We start from the raw sequence: 19,760 nt of genomic DNA, 5'->3' as shown, positions 1-19,760 counted from the left end.
TTGTCCTCTGATGGATGCTAGGGTATCCAGCCAGGATGTGCTTCTCTGGGGCTGGGACAGAGCCAAGAGTCATCCCAGGGAAAGATATTAGGAAGAGATCTGGACCAAAGTGTCCAAGAACTCAGGATCACCTGAGGAACCTGCTTTAAATGCATATCCCAGGTCCTACCACAGACCCTAACAAATTAGATTCTCCAGCCCCTAAGCCTTGGAACCTATATTTTTACAATAAAAAAATAATACTAGTTAATTCATATTCATTGAATACTTACTCTGTGCATAATGTATACTTAAGGCATATTATCTCATTTAACCATCACAATACCTTACGAGCTAAGAACTAGTATTGCCTACTTGAAAAAACAGAGGCTGTCTCTGTGTTTGAAAAAACAGAGGCCCAAGGTCATGGAGCTAGTAAGTGGCATTCAGGATTCAAACCCAGGCAGGATGACTTTCAACCACTCTATCATATCAAGTGTCCTCAGATGATTCTTAAATGGCCAGAATGGCTTCTGTCCCAATTTGGGGACTCACTTATACCCTACTGCCTAGTTCATCCTAAACAAAGAGCACCAAAATGTCCTTTTTCACTGTTCTTTAAAAATGTTCAGAAGCGGGGCACCTGGGTGGCTCAGTGGGTTAAGCCTCTGCCTTCGGCTCAGGTCATGAACCTGGGGTCCTGGGATAGAGCCCCGCATTGGGCTCTCTGCTCAGCAGGGAGTCTGCTTCCCTTCCTCTCTCTGCCTGCCTCTCAGCCTACTTGTGGTCTCTCTCTGTCAAATAAATAAATAAAAATCTTAAAAAAAAAAATGTTCAGAAGTACCCACGGAACCACTCTTCAATCTCAGTGTCATGAAAAACAGAACCCCTGGACATGATGGGGTACCAAGAACAAGCACACAGCAACACCCATGACGTTATCTCACACCCACCTCTGCTTCAGCCTCTCGCTCCGTGCTAGCTAACAGAACTTTCTGTCGTGATGGAAATGTGTTCTATGAACACTGTCCAATATAGCCACTAGTCACATGTGGCTACTGAGCATCGAGAGGAACTGAATTTTAAATTTTATTTCATTTGAAATCATTTTCATTCAAAAACTGAAGGGGTATAAAATAGTTTACTCCAAACACAACTTTATTGTTTTGATAGGATCATATTTCATGCTAACCATTACATGAGAATGAGCTAAATGTGCTGTACGTGTAAAAAACACACTAAGTGGGACGCCTGGGTGGCTCAGTTGGTTAAGCAGCTGCCTTCGGCTCAGGTCATGATCCCAGCGTCCTGGGATCGAGTCCCACATCGGGCTCCTTGCTCGGCAGGGAGCCTGCTTCTCCCTCTGCCTCTGCCTGCCATTCTGTCTGCCTGTGCTTACTTGCTTTCCCTCACCCTCTCTCTGACAAATAAATAAAAAATAAAAAAATAAAAAAAAAAAACACACTAAGTTTTGAAGATGGAATATGGAAAAAAGAATGTGAAATATCTCATTAACGATTTTGATATCGATTACATGTTAAAATGATATATATATATATATAGGAGTAAATAAAATATGATAAAAATTAATTCACCTATTTCTTTTTACTTATTATTCAAGGTGGCTAATAGAAAATCTCAAATCACATATATGGTTCATATTCTATTTCTCTTGAACTGTGCCAATATGGAGGTTATCTCCTTTAGATCTAGCCATTAGGTTACAGGAAATGCAAGACATAGAGGAACGAGTTCACTGACAGCATGAGGAAGGAATAAGCCAAATCCAGGCTGTGAGACAATCAACGGGACAAATGACCTAGTTTTTCCAACAAATCAATAGCATCAAGGAAGAAGGGGAAAGAAAACTGGTACAGGAGAAATGAGACGGAAGAGACAAAAGAACCAGATGCAGTGTGCAGACCTCACTTGGATGCTAATTCAAATAAAACAACCATAAAAAGATATCTCTGGGTCAATCAGAGAAACATCACTATGGACTGCAGCGTAGACAGCCTCAGTGGTCCCGAGGCCCAACTGGATAATTCTGTCATGGGATAGATACACGATGGCCACATTTTAAAAAACTGTCATCAATGAGAGATGCACACTAGAATGTTTATATGTAAAGTGACATTTTGTCTGAGAGTCGCTCTACAATATTCCAGCAAACAATCAGCTAGGGTAGGGGCAGGTGGGGGGAGTAGGAGTTTTAGATAAAACAAGACTGGCAAAACGTTGATCATTTGAAGCTGGGTGATGTGCATATGAGCGTTCCTTACATTTTTCTCTCTACTTTTGTGTATTTGAAATCCACTATAATCAGAAGTTAGCCGTAAACTTCCACAGTGGGGGGTGGGGGCAGACTCTGGGATCTCCCTCAGCCGCCTTCCCACATTATGACCATCATCGCCTGGCAGTTCCTCCATAACAGATGAGGAAACCGAGGCCCACAGGAGGGAAGTGGCCATGCAAGGTCTCTCAGCAGGGGAGTGTGCGGTCAAGGCCATGTCCAGGCCCCCGCCGCTGTCCAACACTGTCTCCTCGGGCGAACGTGTGACTGGGGAGGAGCTGCCCTAACCCTGACAGGCATGGCTGAGAGGGTTCTTTGACTGGGGGTAATGAGGATGTCTACATGCTCACCTCGTTCTGAAGAGCAAATGGGCTGGTGCTATAAGGTGCTATAAGGAAGGCACTCAGCCCAGTGACCAGCATGTGTCAGCACTCCACCAGCAGGGCTTCCGCCATGAGGTATTGTTTGTCACATGTGGTTAGTGTGGGAGAAGGCGCTGGGGATGCAGTGAGGCTTGGGAAAAGCCTGGCCAGGGGAGTACGGGAAATGAGCAAAGGCCCAGAGACAGGGGCGGGAGTGGGGGGATGCGTACAGGGCATGTATGTGGCAGGAAATCCCTGCGCCTGGCCAGCCTTGGAGGTGAGGGGCAGGCCTGCTGGCGCACTGGTTCTGTGGCTGCCTAGCACATCACTCTCCACCTTAGTCTTCTCTCATCTGTCAAATGGGGTTAAAAATATCTCCTTCTGGCAGACAGATGAATGTCAGAAAGAAGACCCTGTTCCTGCTGGGGTGTGAGCTTCTCAAGGGCAGGAGTCATGATCAGGTCCTCATCTTTCTGGCTAGTGTCTGCCACATAAGAGATGCTGAGTCAATATTTAAAGAAATGGTAAAGGGGTGAAGAGAGCCTGAGAGAGGCGCCAGTGAGATGGCGCCTGAGAGCTTGTTGGCTGCTAGAGCCTCACTGTCCCTCTACTCCCTCAGCTGGGCACAGCCCGAGGTGGCTGCCTCAGTGTTGGGATGAGGCTGGTGCACTATTTCTCCATGTGTCTCGGGGGTGAGGCCATTCTCTGCCCTACCGCCTCCTGGGCAGGTGCTGGAAAGTGGAGCCTCCTGTTAGCTGCTGAAGGAGTAACCCTGAGTCCAGTCAAAGAACCAGGACGGTGGTCCCAATCCTTCCCTAACATAGATCCAACCTTCCCCTGAGGGTATGGCACAGGAGAATCCCGGGGCCTGGCTTTTCTTCTTGCAAAACAGGAATGAGGATGGGGTACCTGGGCAGCTCAGTGGGTTAAGCCTCTGCCTTCGGCTCAGGTCATGATCTTGGGGTCCTGGGATCGAGCCCCGCATTGGGCTCTCTGCTCAACAGGGAGGGAGCCTGCTTCCCCTTCTCTCTCTGCCTGCCTCTCTGCCTACTTGTGATTTCTCTCTCTCTCTCTGTCAAATGAATAAATAAAATATTTTTTAAAAAACAAATTTTTTAAAAAGAGTGAAAAAAAAAATCAGGAATGAGAAAAAAAATACCCAGCCTATGGCCCCCGGGAGTGGGGAATCTTGCTGTAGGGTTGGACAAGTGCTATGAGACCCCTGATGAAGTCCTGGAAGTAAACACCACACACCATATCGTTGTCAGGCGTGCCGGTGGTGGAAGGGCATTTGACTCCAAGTCTACTCAAAGTTTGCCACCCGTGCTTCCCCTGACCATTCTCTCCCTTGAAACTCACATCCGCCCAGAGGAGTAGATGGAACTTCTGTCCTGATTTTTCAAATGAGAAACAGAGGCCCGAAGAGAGTAAGACTTGCCCAACGTCACACAGTAAGTCACAGAACCAAAATTCAGAGCCGCATCTTCTCAGCCCCAGTCTACCATGTCTTTCTCACCGCACTGTCTCCACATTATAAAGCCTGACTTAGTGCTATGAGGAAAGATCAAAGCCTCCCCAAGTAGTGGGCAGTCCTCTGACATCCCTGTTCAGCCGCATTGGATCCCTCATATCACGCTATTGTTAGCTGTCTGTCTCTCTCCCCAGCTACGTTATGTTCACTTCCACAGCACCTTGTGTAACAAAGGCATTCAATAGAAGGTAGGTGGTTAAAAGAACAAAGGGGAAAAAGCATTAAAACTCTCAGCATGATATAGGATATTCCATATCATACAGAAGTGACACCGTGGCATTGGCAAGAGACCTGTCCGGAGCCCTGTGCCCATGTTCAAATCCACAGCGTCCCCTCTTGCTGGCCCTTGCTTTCCGTCCTTCCAGCCCCTGCTGGGTTCTGTGAGGCTGCTGCCTCAGGCATATCCTAGCCCTTCTTACCTTAAATAGAAAGCTCCCCAAGTGTGAAAGAATCTCGTGATAATGGGGATGTGTCCTGTCACCCAGAGCCACCGATGTGAAGGCCCAGGCTGGGTGAGGACTTTGGGAGACAGTCATCAGCCACTCCATTTGAAGGTGTGATCTGGGCAGGAGACCGGGTAACCCATGGTCTCCTTCGGATAAAGGAGGGAATAGCCACAGGAGTCCCCAGACTCCCCCCCGAGAGTCCTGGAAGCGTTCTTGGAAGACTGATGAGGTCACCACGGTAAATGTCCAAGTCTGGACACCCAGGCTGGGGACACTCACATCAGTGCCCTGGCAGCTCTCCTCAAGGTTTTATTCATTTTCCCCTTAACACAGCTTTTCCCAAGGGCTTCTCAGCCCCCAAACCTCTTTCCTGGAGCTTCCTGTCTCCTCCCAAAGGTCTCTCCTCTCACATCCCAAAGCTCTTTAGCTTAAAGATGAAAAGCAAAACCTAATAGTCTGAGCCTCTTGTCCTGTCCTCTCAGCATCCCCAGGATCAGTCCCTTCCGGGTCTGCTGATCTCCCTTCTTGCAGTTGTTCTGCCTGCTGGAAACACTTCCCTGACTGGTTTGTGAACGTGCGCTAAAACGATCTGCGTGGGCAGTGATTGAGGAAGGATGCTGCTAGAGCTGCTCAGGCCCAGGAAACAGCACTCAATCTGGGGCACTGGGAAGCACTGCCCACACGCTGGGGCGCGCTACCGGGTCATTCTCTCCAATGCAACCGCCCGGGTCTTGCTTTCCATTCGCTGGGGATCCGGGAGGTACTAGAGCCATCGGGCCTGGATGGAGGGCCTGTCCAAACTCCCAGGGCTGACTTACATTTTCCAGAGCACACTCCACATATGACATGGGTTCATCTATTGAGATTTTGAAAATATTCTTTATGGTATACAGAAGTCAGCTTATATGGCAAAACCGAATCCTTCCCATCTTTGCCTTCAACAGTCCTGACTGGAGGCAGCTGCTGCTAAGGAGGTCATGGATGGGGGAACAACAGCTAAAAGGGACTCAAATCGGGGCTGGGCATGTCCTCTGAGCACCGGTCACTTTAATAGAAAGCAGAGTGTGCCAGGCACTGGACCGCAGTTGCCGAGAGGGGCAGTGGGATTGGGGTAGACCTATCCATAAAACCTGCCATTTCAACTGAACAGGCAGGCACTAATACTCATGTTCCAGCACTGGGCAAACCCACTGACCTATTAGGTTACCATGAGGACTGGGCTGCCAAAGGCTGCTGAACAGCCCAAGAGGGGTCACCAAGTCCAACCACCAAAAAGCCCACAAAAAGTCTTTCTCTGTCAGGAGATCCTCCCTCTCAGACCCCAGTGAGAGCAGTGAGACAGCTTGAAAGAAAAGAAGGAGACAGAGAAACTATAAGTACACAGAACGGAGCAAGCATGGCAGCTTGCGCTGGTGACAACCAGTGGTATGGACAGTGACAGCTCACTAGAAGAGGGCACATAACTGTCACAGACCAGGAGCCTTGCTGGGAGAAACGGAGACATCTCAAGAGCATCCCAGACCCCAACTCCTAGGGTTTTACAAACAGAGAGAAGCAGGCGATTTCCCCTGCAATTAAAGAATAAAATTCTTTCATTTTATGAAAATGATCCCCTTCCTGGGGACTGATCCAAAAGGATTATTTCAAACAAACAAACAAACAAACAAACAAACAAAAAGGTGGGAAATTATGAGAAGAAAGTTGTTTCATGGCCATAAAATCTGTAATGGTTAAAAGCTGGGAAATAAAAACCAAATGTCTAACAATAAAGATACACGAGTATGTAATTCAATGAAACATGATACACTCAGTTAAAAGAAAAAACCCTTTTTGTGAAATTATGCTAACTGAGGGGGGAAAGCAGACCAAGAAATTGTACAAGTACAATGATTGTATACAAACAGATAAAGACTGAGAGGAATCACAGAAAAACATAAATAGCTATGTTTGGGTGGTAGGATTATGAATGTAATTTCTTTTCAGTTGCTGGAAAGTTTTTTAAAGCAGTGGCCTTGCTTTCCCAGCAGAGATGGGCTTCTCACTCTGCTGGGAACCAGTGTGCCAACTGTTCCCCCTGAGCCCCACAGGATGCCACACCTCGGGCTGTCCACATGGCTGACCACACCTGCAGGACACCCCGAGGCTTGCTGAGTCAGCAGAGGTATTTGCCAGCTAGTGTGACTTGTTGAGAAGACCACGGGAGAGACATGAAGGACGCTGGAGTGAGAAAGGAGTAGCACGAGTGATTTTATGCATTTAAACAGAGAGATGAATAATTTAAGCATCCAATGCAAGAGTATGCAAATGGCCATCTGCTATGTAAATCTATATCCTGGTAATACAAGGGTTTAGCTCTCAAACTAGAATTATTTCAAATGTCAGGTGATCCACCCAACCTGTAGGAAGGGGAAGGGTGGCTGCCACATTTATGGATGAGAGCTGAAGCTCAGAGGAAGGAGGTGACTGGCCCAAGGTCACAAAGTCAGGGATTACCAAAATAAATGCCACCACGCTTCTGTTAACCGGCAGATGCATAGATGCCTGTGAGGCTCAGAATATTCCCAACACGGGTCTTGCTGCTTGACTGGACACAGCCATTGTGCCACAGTCCAGCTCAAACTCTGTTGTCTGCCAGAGTCCCATCTCCACATTCCATGGCCACACCTCTGGAGGGACACCAGACTGTGACATCTCCCCCCACGAGGCTGGCTTAAGGCCATCCCACCTCACACTCAACACAAGCCTGTGGACTCAGGTCCTGGCCCCGCCTCTTTCTGGCTTTGGGACCAATAAGCAACCTGGCTTCTCAGTGTTCTTGTCTGTAAAATGGGAAGAATAAGAGCTTCTGTGTGCTAAGATTGTTAGGAAGATTAAGTAAGGTAACAGAAGTGCTCAGTACAGTGAAAACAAAGTAAGCCCTCCAGGTTAGTAGGACACTTCCCTCAAGAGTCTTTGTGAGGACTGAACAAGATGGCAAACATGAAGCACCTGACAAATAGTTGGCTTACCATGGGGGTGGGGCTTCTCAATAACAGCTATTATTAGGATAATGAAGGCATCAAACAGCACAAATGCGGAGATTTTTTTCTCAGGAAAGGGGTGGAGAAGGGCTCTCTGGAGCCTGGAGCACGACTGCTTCTCTCCTCCTCACAGAGAAGACCCCTCCCAGACTGTCTCTCCTTCCCTCCCACCACCTTCTTACACCCTATCCCCCACTGTCCCCCCCACCCCCACCGCCACGTCCTCCCCTGAGCTCTTCAGCCAGGAAATGACCCCAGCACCAGCCACTGCTTCCCTTTTATCCCCAGGGTCCAATGAAAGCCAGACCTAGACTCTAGCCCTGTCCCCACTACTCAGCAAACCCACCTACTTTGACCCAGATTGCAGGGGGCGGGGGCGGTAACCAAGGGAAACAACCCTCCGCTGATTTCATCTGCTTGCTACTGCCCTCTGGGACCTGTGGCTGCACCATCCAGCACCCTCCCTGCCCCCCCACCAGGGGTCCCGGGCACCCACTCACAGCTCCAGGATGAGCACCACGTCGGTGCGGTTCTCGAAGACGTCGTGCAGCGTGATGACGTTGGGATGCAGCACCTGCCGCAGGATGCTCACCTCCCGCTCGATTTCTTCCCGACTCACGCCCCGCCGGCTGGCCCGGCTCTGCCGCTTTTTTATGAACTTTGCCGCGTACTCCAGCCCTGTGCTTTTCTCTCGGCACTTCTTCACAATGGCAAACTGGCCGCTGTGGGGGATACAGACCGGCACAGTTGGGTTGTTACTATGTCCATCCAGGAAGTGACCTAGTTGCCAGTCCCCAGGCCACACTAATTCAGAGTCATGCTGCAAGGGTAGGACAAATCATGCTACCAGCCAGCATCCTCACCTGCCTGTTCAAACCGTGGCTGAGATGGGGCAGGTCCTGGGCTTCCCTTTTGTTCATACGAATCCTTCACCTTTACTAGGAATGAATGTTAGTATTGTCATTCCCAGTGCACAGATGTGACCACTGAGGCCCTGGAAGGTTACTGATTTGATGAGGATGACACAGCCTCATCGTTCCTAAGTCTCAGTTAGAACCTAAGTCCAGTATCCACTAGATAAAACCACAGGGTCCAGAAGCTTGTATTATGTCATGTAAAGTTTAAAAAAGGAAAAACATAAAGATCAGTTCGGCATGGTCAAAGTACTAATGGTAACAGTTACTTATTTCCATCCTTATCTGGATACAAGTACAAATCCATCGATTTATAACTGTGATATCTCCATATTCCCTATATTCTTATTCTACCTTTGTTCCCAACCTCCTCCCAACAAATAAAATCTCAATGACCTGACCAAAGCAGGTCTACAGTAAGAGAGCAGAGCCAAGATGAGGGTGATGCCCTTAAAGTAAGGGCAAGGCCAGAGGACATGCTGGCTGGGTTGGTAGGATACTGGTGGAGGCCAGGTGGATGGAGGCAGTCTAACACTGTTAATAACAATAAGTGGGAGCTCGCCATGGTGAGAGGGCTAATGGGACCACAGAGTTGTAAAGTGTTAGAAAACTGATGCGTAGGAGAGGTCAAGAGACAAGTGTAAGGTCATCACAGAGTCAATGGCCAAGCCAGGGGCCCAGCCCACTGTCCACAAAGCCACTAAGTAGTTATAGAAGTCAAGACCGTGCTTAGTGCCCCTCAGGTTTGAGCCTAGAAATGCTTCGCTCTGGCAACCAATACAGTTACCATGAAATGGTGTCCCTCCCAATGGCAGGTGGCCCTGAGCCAGCTTCTCTGAGTGCTCCAAGGACAGCCCACTCTACAGGGAAGGGCAGCAGCCTGCTGTTCGCCATCTCAGTTCAGATGGGCAAGGCAGGTGGGCAGCTCTAAGTCCCCGGAGACGACCCAGTGGTCGCCTCCTTCTGGGGTCCTCCCACTCTTCTTCCATCATTTTCCACAAGTGCCCCATGTTTTCTCATCCACAATACCCACTTCTTAAGATAGAACTCAGAAAGTGTTCAGGTTCAGTTTAATGGCTTAATAAGGGAGCACCATACTCCACAGGCAGAATGTACTCTCTTAGTGGCTCTGGGGTAAGAGTTATGCACAATGAAATTCTCCAGATATTTGCCTCAACCTCAGAAAATAGCTTCACATCTGAACCACTCCATTCCTAGAATAATTCTCAGGGAGAGAGCCTTCAAAATAAACCTAAGTGGAAAAAAAAAAAAAAAAAGTCAAGAGCAAGCAAGGAATAGATATGCCAACACTTAAATAGCATTCTATGGCAACCACCTTAGAGACGTCACCAGACGCATATTCCCGTAACTCTCCGTGCCCTCATCCTCCATTCACTCAGCACTGCCTGAGTGTCTGCTCTGTGCCAGGCCCTGTGCGACAAAATAAGGGGCAGGGACCAAAGGCACAGACAACAGGTACAAGAGGAAGCTCTGGGGAAAGAGAGGGTCCTGGGAGCTGGTCTAGGCTGGTCAGGAATGGTTTTATGGAACCAAATTTATATTACACTGTCTACTAATTCTAAAGTTTCAGCTATTTATGCCCTGAATATTGGCTCCTAGCTGTCTACACACTAGGGGTTGATGCCGGTGGAGGGAAGCCAGGCCTCTCAAAGCCAGAGTGAACACAGTCAGTGAGATTTCTAACACAGCTGGTCCTCTGGAGCTACTTTGGGCCTCAGGGACACTGGGTCCCTCAGTCGGAGGCAGCAAACACCTGACAAAGCTTCCAGTCCCAGGCAACTGTAAGTCTCAATGTCAGGACAGCCATGTTCTTTTCTCTGACATCTCAGGGGCCTGGCGTCAGCAGCCCTCAGGGCAGACAGGGCTCACTCCTTCCCGCTGACTGATGGGGAAACCAAAGCTTAAGGATTTTAAGCATTTTGTTTAAGCTCACAGAACACAGATGTGGAGGCACAGAATCTTTGTAAAGCTGAGAGAAATATTTCTAAGTCACCTTGAGAAAGCTCCACCACTTTGACTTATGAGGGAAACAGAGGCATTTTTCTGTATGACATGACTTAAAAATTCCTCAGAGCCTCAAAAAAAGCAAATGAGTGTTTGCTTTTCCTGGTTGAGTTTTCTCCTTGTTGAGAGCAACTATGGATGGCCATGAGAGGTGACTGGGGGGGGTCAGTCCTAATATACAGGCCATTTCCTCCCACCAAAAGCAGGAATTTTGAGAGTGGGTGAATAATGAAGCCAAACACCAAAGAACACCACTCATCTCCCCTCTCTTCCTGGGGGAGGGGTCCTCCATTCAACCTGCCCTGGGGAGTCCAAGGGGAGCCCAAGGAGAGCTTAGGCCACTGATGACCTTCTTGGTGGACCATTACTGGAAAGAGGGGAGAATAGCTCCATGAGGGCCAGCACCTAGGCTGAGAGGTTTGGGCAGCAAAAGCAGCACTCCAGCACAGACAGGCCTGGACTCGGGAAACTTATGCTGTCCCCTGGGGCAAGTGGCTACCTGCTCTGAGCATCAGTTTCCTCATCTGTAAAATGGGAATCATGACTTCCTACTAGGGACTCGTGGTGACTGGAAACATCTGCAATGCTGGCCCACAGTCAGGTCTAATGGATGACAGCTATTCTAACTGTTACCAGTTTACCGCTCCTCTGAAGGTCAAGCTAGAGGCACCATAGAAGTCACTGATCTACATGGTGAGCAGTGTGTGGCCAGGGAGTCGGTGTCATTTTTAAAGTCTTCCTCATGATTCTAGTGCATAGCTAGATGCAGGGATACCTTTGTCCTAAGCAGTTAACCAACTCTCTTGCCCCTTCCAGGAGTGGTTCTCAACTGGCTGTACACGGGAATCACCCAGGGCACTCCAAAACTGGCTACCTGGGTCTCATCCCCAGAGATTCCCATCTCCTGGGTCTGGGTGGGCTACCGTCTGGGAACGGAGATATTTAAAAACCTCCCAGGTGACTGGTGCAGGCGGGGGCTGAGAAACCCACTTACCACAGTCTTCTGATTCTCTGCATTTTACGGAAGAAGAAACCGTACTGCTATTACTCATTTTATTCCTTGTCCTTTTCAGTATTCATTACCTTCTCCCTTGGTTCTTTGATCTGACATTCAAGGGAAGGAGGATGGGGAGTACGGGAGGGAGGGAGAGGAGTGCGGTCTCTCCCACTAGGGCCATTTCTGCCTGACAGGTCTGGTGTTGAACTGCTCCAAATCAAGACAGAAGATGACCCTAGGCTTTGGGGGTACCAGGAGTAGAAGTTTACATTCAGGCTCTCCCTGGTCACTGTATCCACAGCAAATGCAAAAATCAGAGTAGAGGTGTAAAAAAAAAAAAAAAATCAGAGAAGAGATGCCTCTCTGTTATGCCCTGTTGACTCATGGATGGGCCCTCATCTGTCCATTTGGATGTTCCAAAGCCAGGGGCTCAGGTCACACAGCACAGAAGTTGCCCAGCTAGGCTATGAGGGCAAAGGGTAGGCAGTGAGGGCCTCTCTAGGCCAGGTTAGGTTAGGACAGAGCCACCCGGGGTGCCATCCAGAGAGGGAACAGAGAGGAGCCACCCAATCATTACCCATATTAAATCAGAAATTCTGGGAATGCTGAAACATTGACACACATGTGAAAAGCATGCATATTCCAATCCTCCTGCCTCCCCCTCCCCCACAACACTGCAGTCAATACCCAACCCATGGTCTCACACTGCAAAGGGCCGGCAGTCTCCTGGTCCTGCCATCAGAGTCTCATGGGCTCAGGCAAGGCACTGCCTTCTTGGTTTGTGTTTCTCCACCTGCCCCCTGAGGTCTCACCTCAGAAAGCTTCAGTCAGAAAGCTCCAAAGAGCCCATGACAAACTGAACAGAAGTAAAGGCTTTCCCTTTATTCTCCACATGGGTTCTAGTCAGAGCCCTACCCCCGACCTGGGACAGTTCAACTCCCTGGGCTTCAGTTTCCTCCCTTGTCAAGCAGGGGTGAGAAACCTTGGCCTGGCCATGTCACAAGAGAAGTCATAAATGGTGCCTGAGAAAGGACTTTATCATCTAGTACTGTAGAAGGACAGGAGGCATGGGGCAGAGTGTGTGTTTGTGTGTGTGTGTGTGTGTGTGTGTGTGTGTGTGTGTGTGTGAGAGACTCTGAGCCTGGGGCTGGACTGAAGTCACATAGCACGGTTTAGTGACGGACATGCAATCCACCAGACACAAACTAGCCTCCATAATTCTGCCAGCACACTCTCCTGTAATTAAGTGAGGATCACACCCCTCTTCCCAGCCAAAGGACTCAGCTCCTCACTCACTCATCACCCCAGGAAGATGGAGGAGCCTGCATAAAGAGTGAGACAGATAGGCCTCGTTCAGCAACTCAGCAGGGCCCAGGGTGGTACCCCACGAGGATGTCCTATTGTCTGCCCAGGAATCAGATGAAAAGGCATAAACCTAGAACAGTTTCTCGGTGCTGAAAACCATGTTATCTCTCCAACACCAGCTTCTCAACTTCATGAAGAGCCTGGTTTGATCACCCCCAAATTCTTCACTCCCAAAGAAGAACATCCTGAATGTGACCCAGATCTCACACCATTTAGATTTTGTACAGCAATGTGGATACCACAACATTGATATCCAGCTTTTCTCTTTATAAGCTAATTTTATATTTATTCTCTCTCTTAATATTTGTAGGTCTCCTTCATAGTTCCATTTCACAGAAAAGGAAACAGAAGTTTGGGGAAGAAACTTGGTGGTTGGGCCAGGGAGCCAGCCCTGAAAGCTGGGCTAGGACACAAAACCACATCTACTGACTCTAGCTTCAGTAGTATACCAAGCAGTGGGGAGAGGGGCCCACTCCAGAAAAGAGGAGTATTTCATCACTGATATTATTTAGAATTGCACATGAACAGTGAAAATTAAAAAGCAGACTTTTTTTTTTTTTAACTTTATTGTTGGTGTTCATTTTCAAAAGAAAATACACCAATCATGACCTGCCTCCAAGAGACCAAATCCCCAGCCTACCCACCCCTATCTTCCATGGAAAGCAGCAGCCAACCAGACTTGCTCTGGCACGCTGCTAAACATGTTTTGTAAGGTCTAGGAACAGAGCGGACCTAACTCAGTTCCTTTCTCAGTCAATTGTAAAGTGTCCATGAGTTTAGTAATCTGACCCAAAGTCACCAGTGTATTAAGGTAGAGATGAGGCAGGGCTTCCTAGAACGTAAATCCAGGGACTAGACGCCATGTGTGTGGAGTGGTAGTGAATGGGAAGTGTCCCAAGGCACAGGGATGTGGAGACCCGGTTCCTCCTCCTACTTCCCCCAAGGGGTCACTGTAGTTCCTCTTCCCACACTGCAGAACAATGAGCCACCATTCCTTTGGAATTACCCTGCAAGTTTTCAGGGTCAAGGAGCAGGTATAATGCTTAGATGCTTCCAGTCAAGACCTTCCCAACGGCAGCCCAGCAGGTTGGGGAACATGCCCTTAAGCTAACATATCTCCAAGGCATGGGCCATGGGGCATCTGGGGGGCTCAGTTGGCTAAGCATCTGACTCTTGATTTTGGCTCAGGTCATGATCTCAGGGTCCTGGGATCAAGCCCCACGTCAGGCACTGCACTCAGCATGGAGTCTGCTTGAGGAATTTGCTTGAGGTTCTCTCTCTCCCTCTGCCCCTCCCCAGTATGTTCTCTCTCTCTCTCTCTCTCTCTCTCTCAAAATAAATAATTTAAAAAAACAACAACAAAAAAAGGCATGGGCCAGGAGCAGGTCAAATCTGTAGTCAGTAGGAACCAGATCAGCCTGATCCCAGAGGACACACACCCCATTCCCACAACAAGAGCCTGCCTGGTGATGGTGACATGGAGCCCACCGCCTCCCTTGTCTGCCTGACCACCTTTGACTGTGGGGCCTCTGTGGCTGCCCCTGCCTCTTATCTCCCTCCCATTACCAACACATCTAACTCCTAGTCAGACCATTTCTAACTCTCATGAACAAGATCCTTCTCATTGCCTTGGCAGTCAACCTATTCTTATCTCCTCTACCTAGCCCAGGATATAGAGTCCAAAGATCTGCATTCTACTTCTGCACATCCCTTGTGTGTAATATAGACATAAGAATGTCTCACCAGATTGTAACAAGAATGAAATGAGACTGTTTATGAAAGCCCTCTGTGCTTTCATAACTTCTCCGTGGAAGTAAATTCTTTTTTCTTTCCAGCCAATAGACTCTGGTCCCCACGTTCCAACCCAGCCTATCCTTGAAACTGATTCAGCCCCAATGGACTGGATCCTCAGATCCCAGCTTAAAAACAGATAATGCTGGGGAGGGCCATGGCAGATGGAAAGCAGGGTTCCCATGTAATGCCCGCATCCAGGAAGACAGAAGACACCTGGGACATAGTTACTCAAGGGCCAGGCAAGAAATTAGAGAGCCAGGAATCCAAAATAGGGCGAAGAAATATAAAGTTGCCAGAAATCAGAGCAGGAAGCAGGTCGGAATTCTGGGCCACAGAGATAAGGGTAAGGAGCAAAACTTTACCAAAGCCAGGTGGGCAGTGCATCAGGAACTAGGTGGACAAGCAAGGAGTACTAGGCACCCAGGAGCAGCCTCCAACCCAGTCTGAGGCGAGTGGAGACTCTGGAGTGGACAGAAACATCAGCACCAGAAATGCAAACACCAGAGCACCCAGAGCCCTTCAAATGGCCGTTTCTGCCAGCTGGCAAGACAAGCCTGCGGGCCGATGAACCCGTTTCTCCTCTCTGAGCATGTTGCCAAAGTCTTCATAGTCTTCTGACATCGGTGCTTAATATTTATGTGAAGTGTGGAACCCTCTCTCCAATATATCTTGCCCAGAAGCCCAATATGTAAAAAAGATAAAAAGCAGTACTTCTTTTTGGGAGGAGGGACACTGGGAGCCCACAGACTCAGAGCCCACACCCTGATGCCTAACAGGCTTTGTAGAACCCCAAGAGCTCCAGGAAACACAACTGGAGAAGTACCCTGTACAACGTGAAAACATGCCCTTTGCTGGTCCCCAAACATTTCCAAACTGTAAGTGGGGGAAAAAAGAGAGTGAGCAAGAGATAAACAGAAAACACTGAACGCTTCTCAAAATTATCTGGTCTTTCAAGAAGTCACTCCACCCAAGCCAAGCTCAGGGTCAACAGTAAGGAATACACAGAGGATAAGAATCAGGGACCAGGGGCGCCTGGGTGGCTCAGTGGGTTAAGCTGCTGCCTTCAGCTCGGGTTGTGATCTCAGGGTCCTGGGATCAAGTCCTGCATCGGGCTCTCTGCTCAGCAGGGAGCCTGCTTCCTCCTCTCTCTCTCTGCCTGCCCCTCTGCCTACTTGTAATCTTTCTCTGTCAAATAAATAAATAAAACCTTTAAAAAAAAAAAAAAAAAAAGATCAGGGAGCTGAGCCCTGACCTACCAGTGGCCTCCAGCCACAGAGTCACAGGTGTCTGCTCATGCTGGCCAATGGCAGCTGGGTTCACAGGTTAGCTCACTTGATTCCCTGCAGGCTAACTTCCTTCCTCTGGCCTGTTTTGTTTACTTTTTTTTTTAAATCCTGTCAGGAAAAAAAACTCCTAAAGCATAAAAAGGAAGGAATTGTTGAGCACAGCCAAGTCAGGCTGAGGTACGATTTCTTTTCAGAATCTATTTTTAAGTATAACCACGTTTTGGTGGTGTTGTCAAATAAACCTGGCCCACAAGACCAAGACGTGAAGTAAGTGAGACCAGATTTAAACTGGACTTGGCTATCCAGAGAACAGTTGTTTTTTTTTTTTTTTTTTTTTAAAGATTTTATTTATTTATTTGACAGACAGAGATCACAAGTAGGCAGAGAGACAGAAGGAAGCAGGCTCCCCGCCGAGCGAAGAACCCGATATGGGGCTCGATCCCAGAACTCTGGGAGTCATGACCTGAGCCGAAGGCAGCGGCCTTAACCCACTGAGCCATCCAGGTGCCCCCAGAGAACAGTTTTGATTGAAAATACAGCCCAGTGTCCTCTGGCATATCCCCTGGTGTAGAGCCTAGGCTCTGGATGCCGACATGATGTGGGTTACATAATGTAGTGTTAGGCTTGGAGCCTTCCACACACTCACCTCCTACCTCCCCAACCCCATTCCCCCCCACCATCCACCTGAGGGCCCATTCCTGTCTCCATCCCTTCTCTCATTCATTCCTCCATTCCTCACTTGTCAATCAGTGTCCTGAGTGCTCTAAGCACTCTCCCCAGTCAACTGGGGAGATGAAACACACATTAAGGAAAAAAGAAACATAGCACGGGTGTGTGTAAGAGGAACACGTGTCATGGTCAAGTGAGTGGGCAAACAGAAGCTGCAGAGAACTACCACCTGACAGGGAGGGGGGTCAGGAAGAGCCTTGTGGAGCTGGCAGGATTTGAACCAGGCCTAGCAGAAAATGCTGGATCCAGACAGGCAAAGGGGAAACAGTTCACCAAAGCTGGAAAAGCAGAGAGGGGGACACGAATGCTGTATTCTGTGGCGGCCCCAAGTCACCACCTCTCTACCTCACTTCCTTGCTGGCGAGTGGCCACTTTGTCGAGAACATACATCAGAAGGCTATGCTTGCCCTTTCCTCTCCTCTGTGGGAGCGGAAGGAAGGCAAGAGTGAAAGGTCAGCAGGCAACGATGTTCACTTAGGCTGAGCCCCCTTCTCACCACCTGGTTCCTAACAATCAGATGTACATTTGGTTTGTGAAAGAACTTCCACAGAATGGGATAGTTAGCTCGATCCTAGAAACGTCAGCCCATTGGCCTTCAGAGCCTGGCAAAGCCCAGACTGGACCATAAGAGATGAGAACTTAAGTGTGAGCTCACTGTGCAGAGCAAGAACAGCACTGCCAAGGAAGACAGAAAAATCCAAGATGGCTGAGGTTCTGCCATTCCTGTGGGAGTACAAATTCATCCTCAAGAAAGGGCAAAATAAGCCGTTTATCTTCTAGAATCCCCTCGAGTGCAGAGTTCTGTGCCTATCCTGTCTCCTGTGAATGTTCACCTCCCCGTGGCCCACATTGCTCTGGGATCCTTTCCATAACTCACAGAAAGTATTAAAGGATTCCCAAGGGTTCATCTGACCTCCTTCCAAAGTAACACATTCACATTTTAACAGCGTCCTTGACCAAGGGGGACTTTAGGACCACGGAGGGCAAGTGGAGAAATTCCTTGGAGATAAAAAGGTCTTTCCACTTTCCTAAAATTCATACCAAATAAGTGGCTCTACAGAGAACTGACTATGTGTGTCTGTGTATGTGGGTGTGTGGATGAATCATGACCAGTTATTTCTTGCTGGTTCTCTTCTGTACCTCTTGATCCTAATTTTTTTTTTTTTTTTTTTTTAGATTTTTAAAATTTATTTGAAAGAGAGAGAGAGAATGAGCAGGGAGGAGGGGCAGAGGGAGAGGGAAAAGCAGATTCCCTGCTGAGCAGGGAGCCCGAGGCTGGGCTCCATCCCAGGAACCTGAGATCATGACCTGAGCCAAAGGCAGACCCTTAACCAGCTGAGCTACGCAGGCGTCCCTGTCTCCCTGGATCTTAATGTCGTAGGAATTCTTGTTGCAACTTCTTCATTGATACACTCAGTTCCTTGCCATCCTCTGTTTCTCGGAATTTCGGTGAATTTTTTCTCCCAAAGTTTGTTTCCTTGCCATTACTTGACAATGGCCCAGATCACATCTCCCAAACACTCAGAGATGACTTGTGGGCAGAGCACAAGTTTGGGAGTCCTGGTTCTGTTACCAACTACCAAGTTCTCTTCTCTCTTGGGGCCTCAGTTTTCTTCTCTGAAAAATGAAGAGTTAGACCAGATGCCTCGTTCAGGTCCACAGGGATGGAGGTAGCTCCATCCCTTAGGATTCTCTGATGCAGGTCAGTAAGTCACATGGATCTATCCTTTTGAGATATAGATGGTGACTTCTCAGTTTCCCACAACACAGGGCCCAGCCATGCACTGAGGCTACTGAGAATTATCAGTCCCGTGTTAACCAAATAAATTTCTAAAGAAAGAAGAGGATTAGGGTTTTGGGCAAGAAAACCAGATCTCCGGCACTCTTAGCAAGATGCCCCTACACCATCTTTATATCCAGAAAAATGCTGAACACACCAAAGGCCAAAGGTATGTCTATAGCAAATGATCTAGACCTTAGCCCTTCACGGCTAACCAGCCCCTAAGAACCTGGAGAGTAAGAACTCTCACAGACCCCACTCAGCACTCAGCACTCAGCAAACAGCAGGGAGGCAGCCAGGGCTTGCAGAAAGGAAAATTTTTTTCATTTAAAAAATTTTTCTATTTAAATTCCATTTAGTTAATATGTACCATATTATTAGTTTCAGGGACAGAATTTAGTGATTCATCAGTTGCATATAACACCCAGTGCTCATTACATCAAGTGCCCTCCTTAATGTCCATCACCCAGTTAGCCCAACCTGCACCCACCTTCCCTCCAGCAAGGGGGATTGTTTCCTATGGTTAAGAGTCTCTTATGGTTTCCCTCCCTCTCTGTTTTTGTCTAATTTTATTTTTCCTTCCCTTCCCCTATGTTCATCTGTTTTAGTTCTTAAATTTCACACAGAGTGAAATCATATGTATTTGTCTTTCTCTGACTTATTCCGCTTAGCATCATACCCTCTAGTTCTATCTACGTCACTGCAAATGGTAAGGTATCATTAATTTTTGATGGCTGAGTAATAGTCCATCTTAGATATATACCCAACATCTTCCTTATCCATTTATCTGTCAATGTCATCTGGGTTTTTTCCGTATTTTGGCTATCATGGACATCGCTGCTATCAACTTTGGGGTGCATGTGCCCCTTTGAATCACTATGTTTGTATCCTGGATAAACACCTAGCAGTGTAATTACTGGGTCACAGGGTAGTTCTGTTTTGAACTTTCTGAGGAACCTCCATACTGTTTTCCAACCTCCAATCGGGCTGCACCAGTTTGTGTTCCCACTAACAGTGTAAGAGCATTCCTCTCTCTCTTTGCATCCAAATGGCTAACAGACCCATGAAAAAAAGCTCAACATCACTTGGCATCAGGGAAACACAAACCAAAACCACAAGGGGATACCACCTCACACAATGACTAAAATTAACAACTCAGGAAACAACAGATGTCAGCGAGGATGCAGAGATTGGAGAAAGGAAGATTTAAATGGAAGCAGGAAGTGTGGTGAAGTGATC

General features: G+C 48.0%; 1 protein-coding gene across 6 annotated transcripts in view; it reads right to left on the bottom strand.

Moving 5' to 3' along the window:
• The window catches only part of DAPK2 (death associated protein kinase 2), a 118,723-nt gene that overhangs the window by 44,297 nt on the left and 54,666 nt on the right, over nucleotides 1-19,760 (bottom strand). For 4 of the 6 annotated variants that reach the window (XM_082737272.1, XM_082737274.1, XM_082737277.1 and 1 more), the window contains exon 3: nucleotides 8,132-8,353. The exons of the other annotated variants lie outside the window; for them this stretch is intronic. In XM_082737272.1, the coding sequence (XP_082593398.1) occupies nucleotides 8,132-8,353 (222 nt within the window). The remainder of the gene's footprint in view (nucleotides 1-8,131; nucleotides 8,354-19,760) is intronic. 6 annotated transcript variants of the gene reach the window in all.

The sequence above is a fragment of the Mustela nivalis genome (genome assembly GCF_964662115.1).
Source record: "Mustela nivalis genome assembly, chromosome: 6".
In the NCBI taxonomy this organism is placed as follows: Eukaryota; Metazoa; Chordata; class Mammalia; order Carnivora; family Mustelidae; genus Mustela; species Mustela nivalis.
This window is presented reverse-complemented; position numbering and strand designations above follow the sequence as displayed.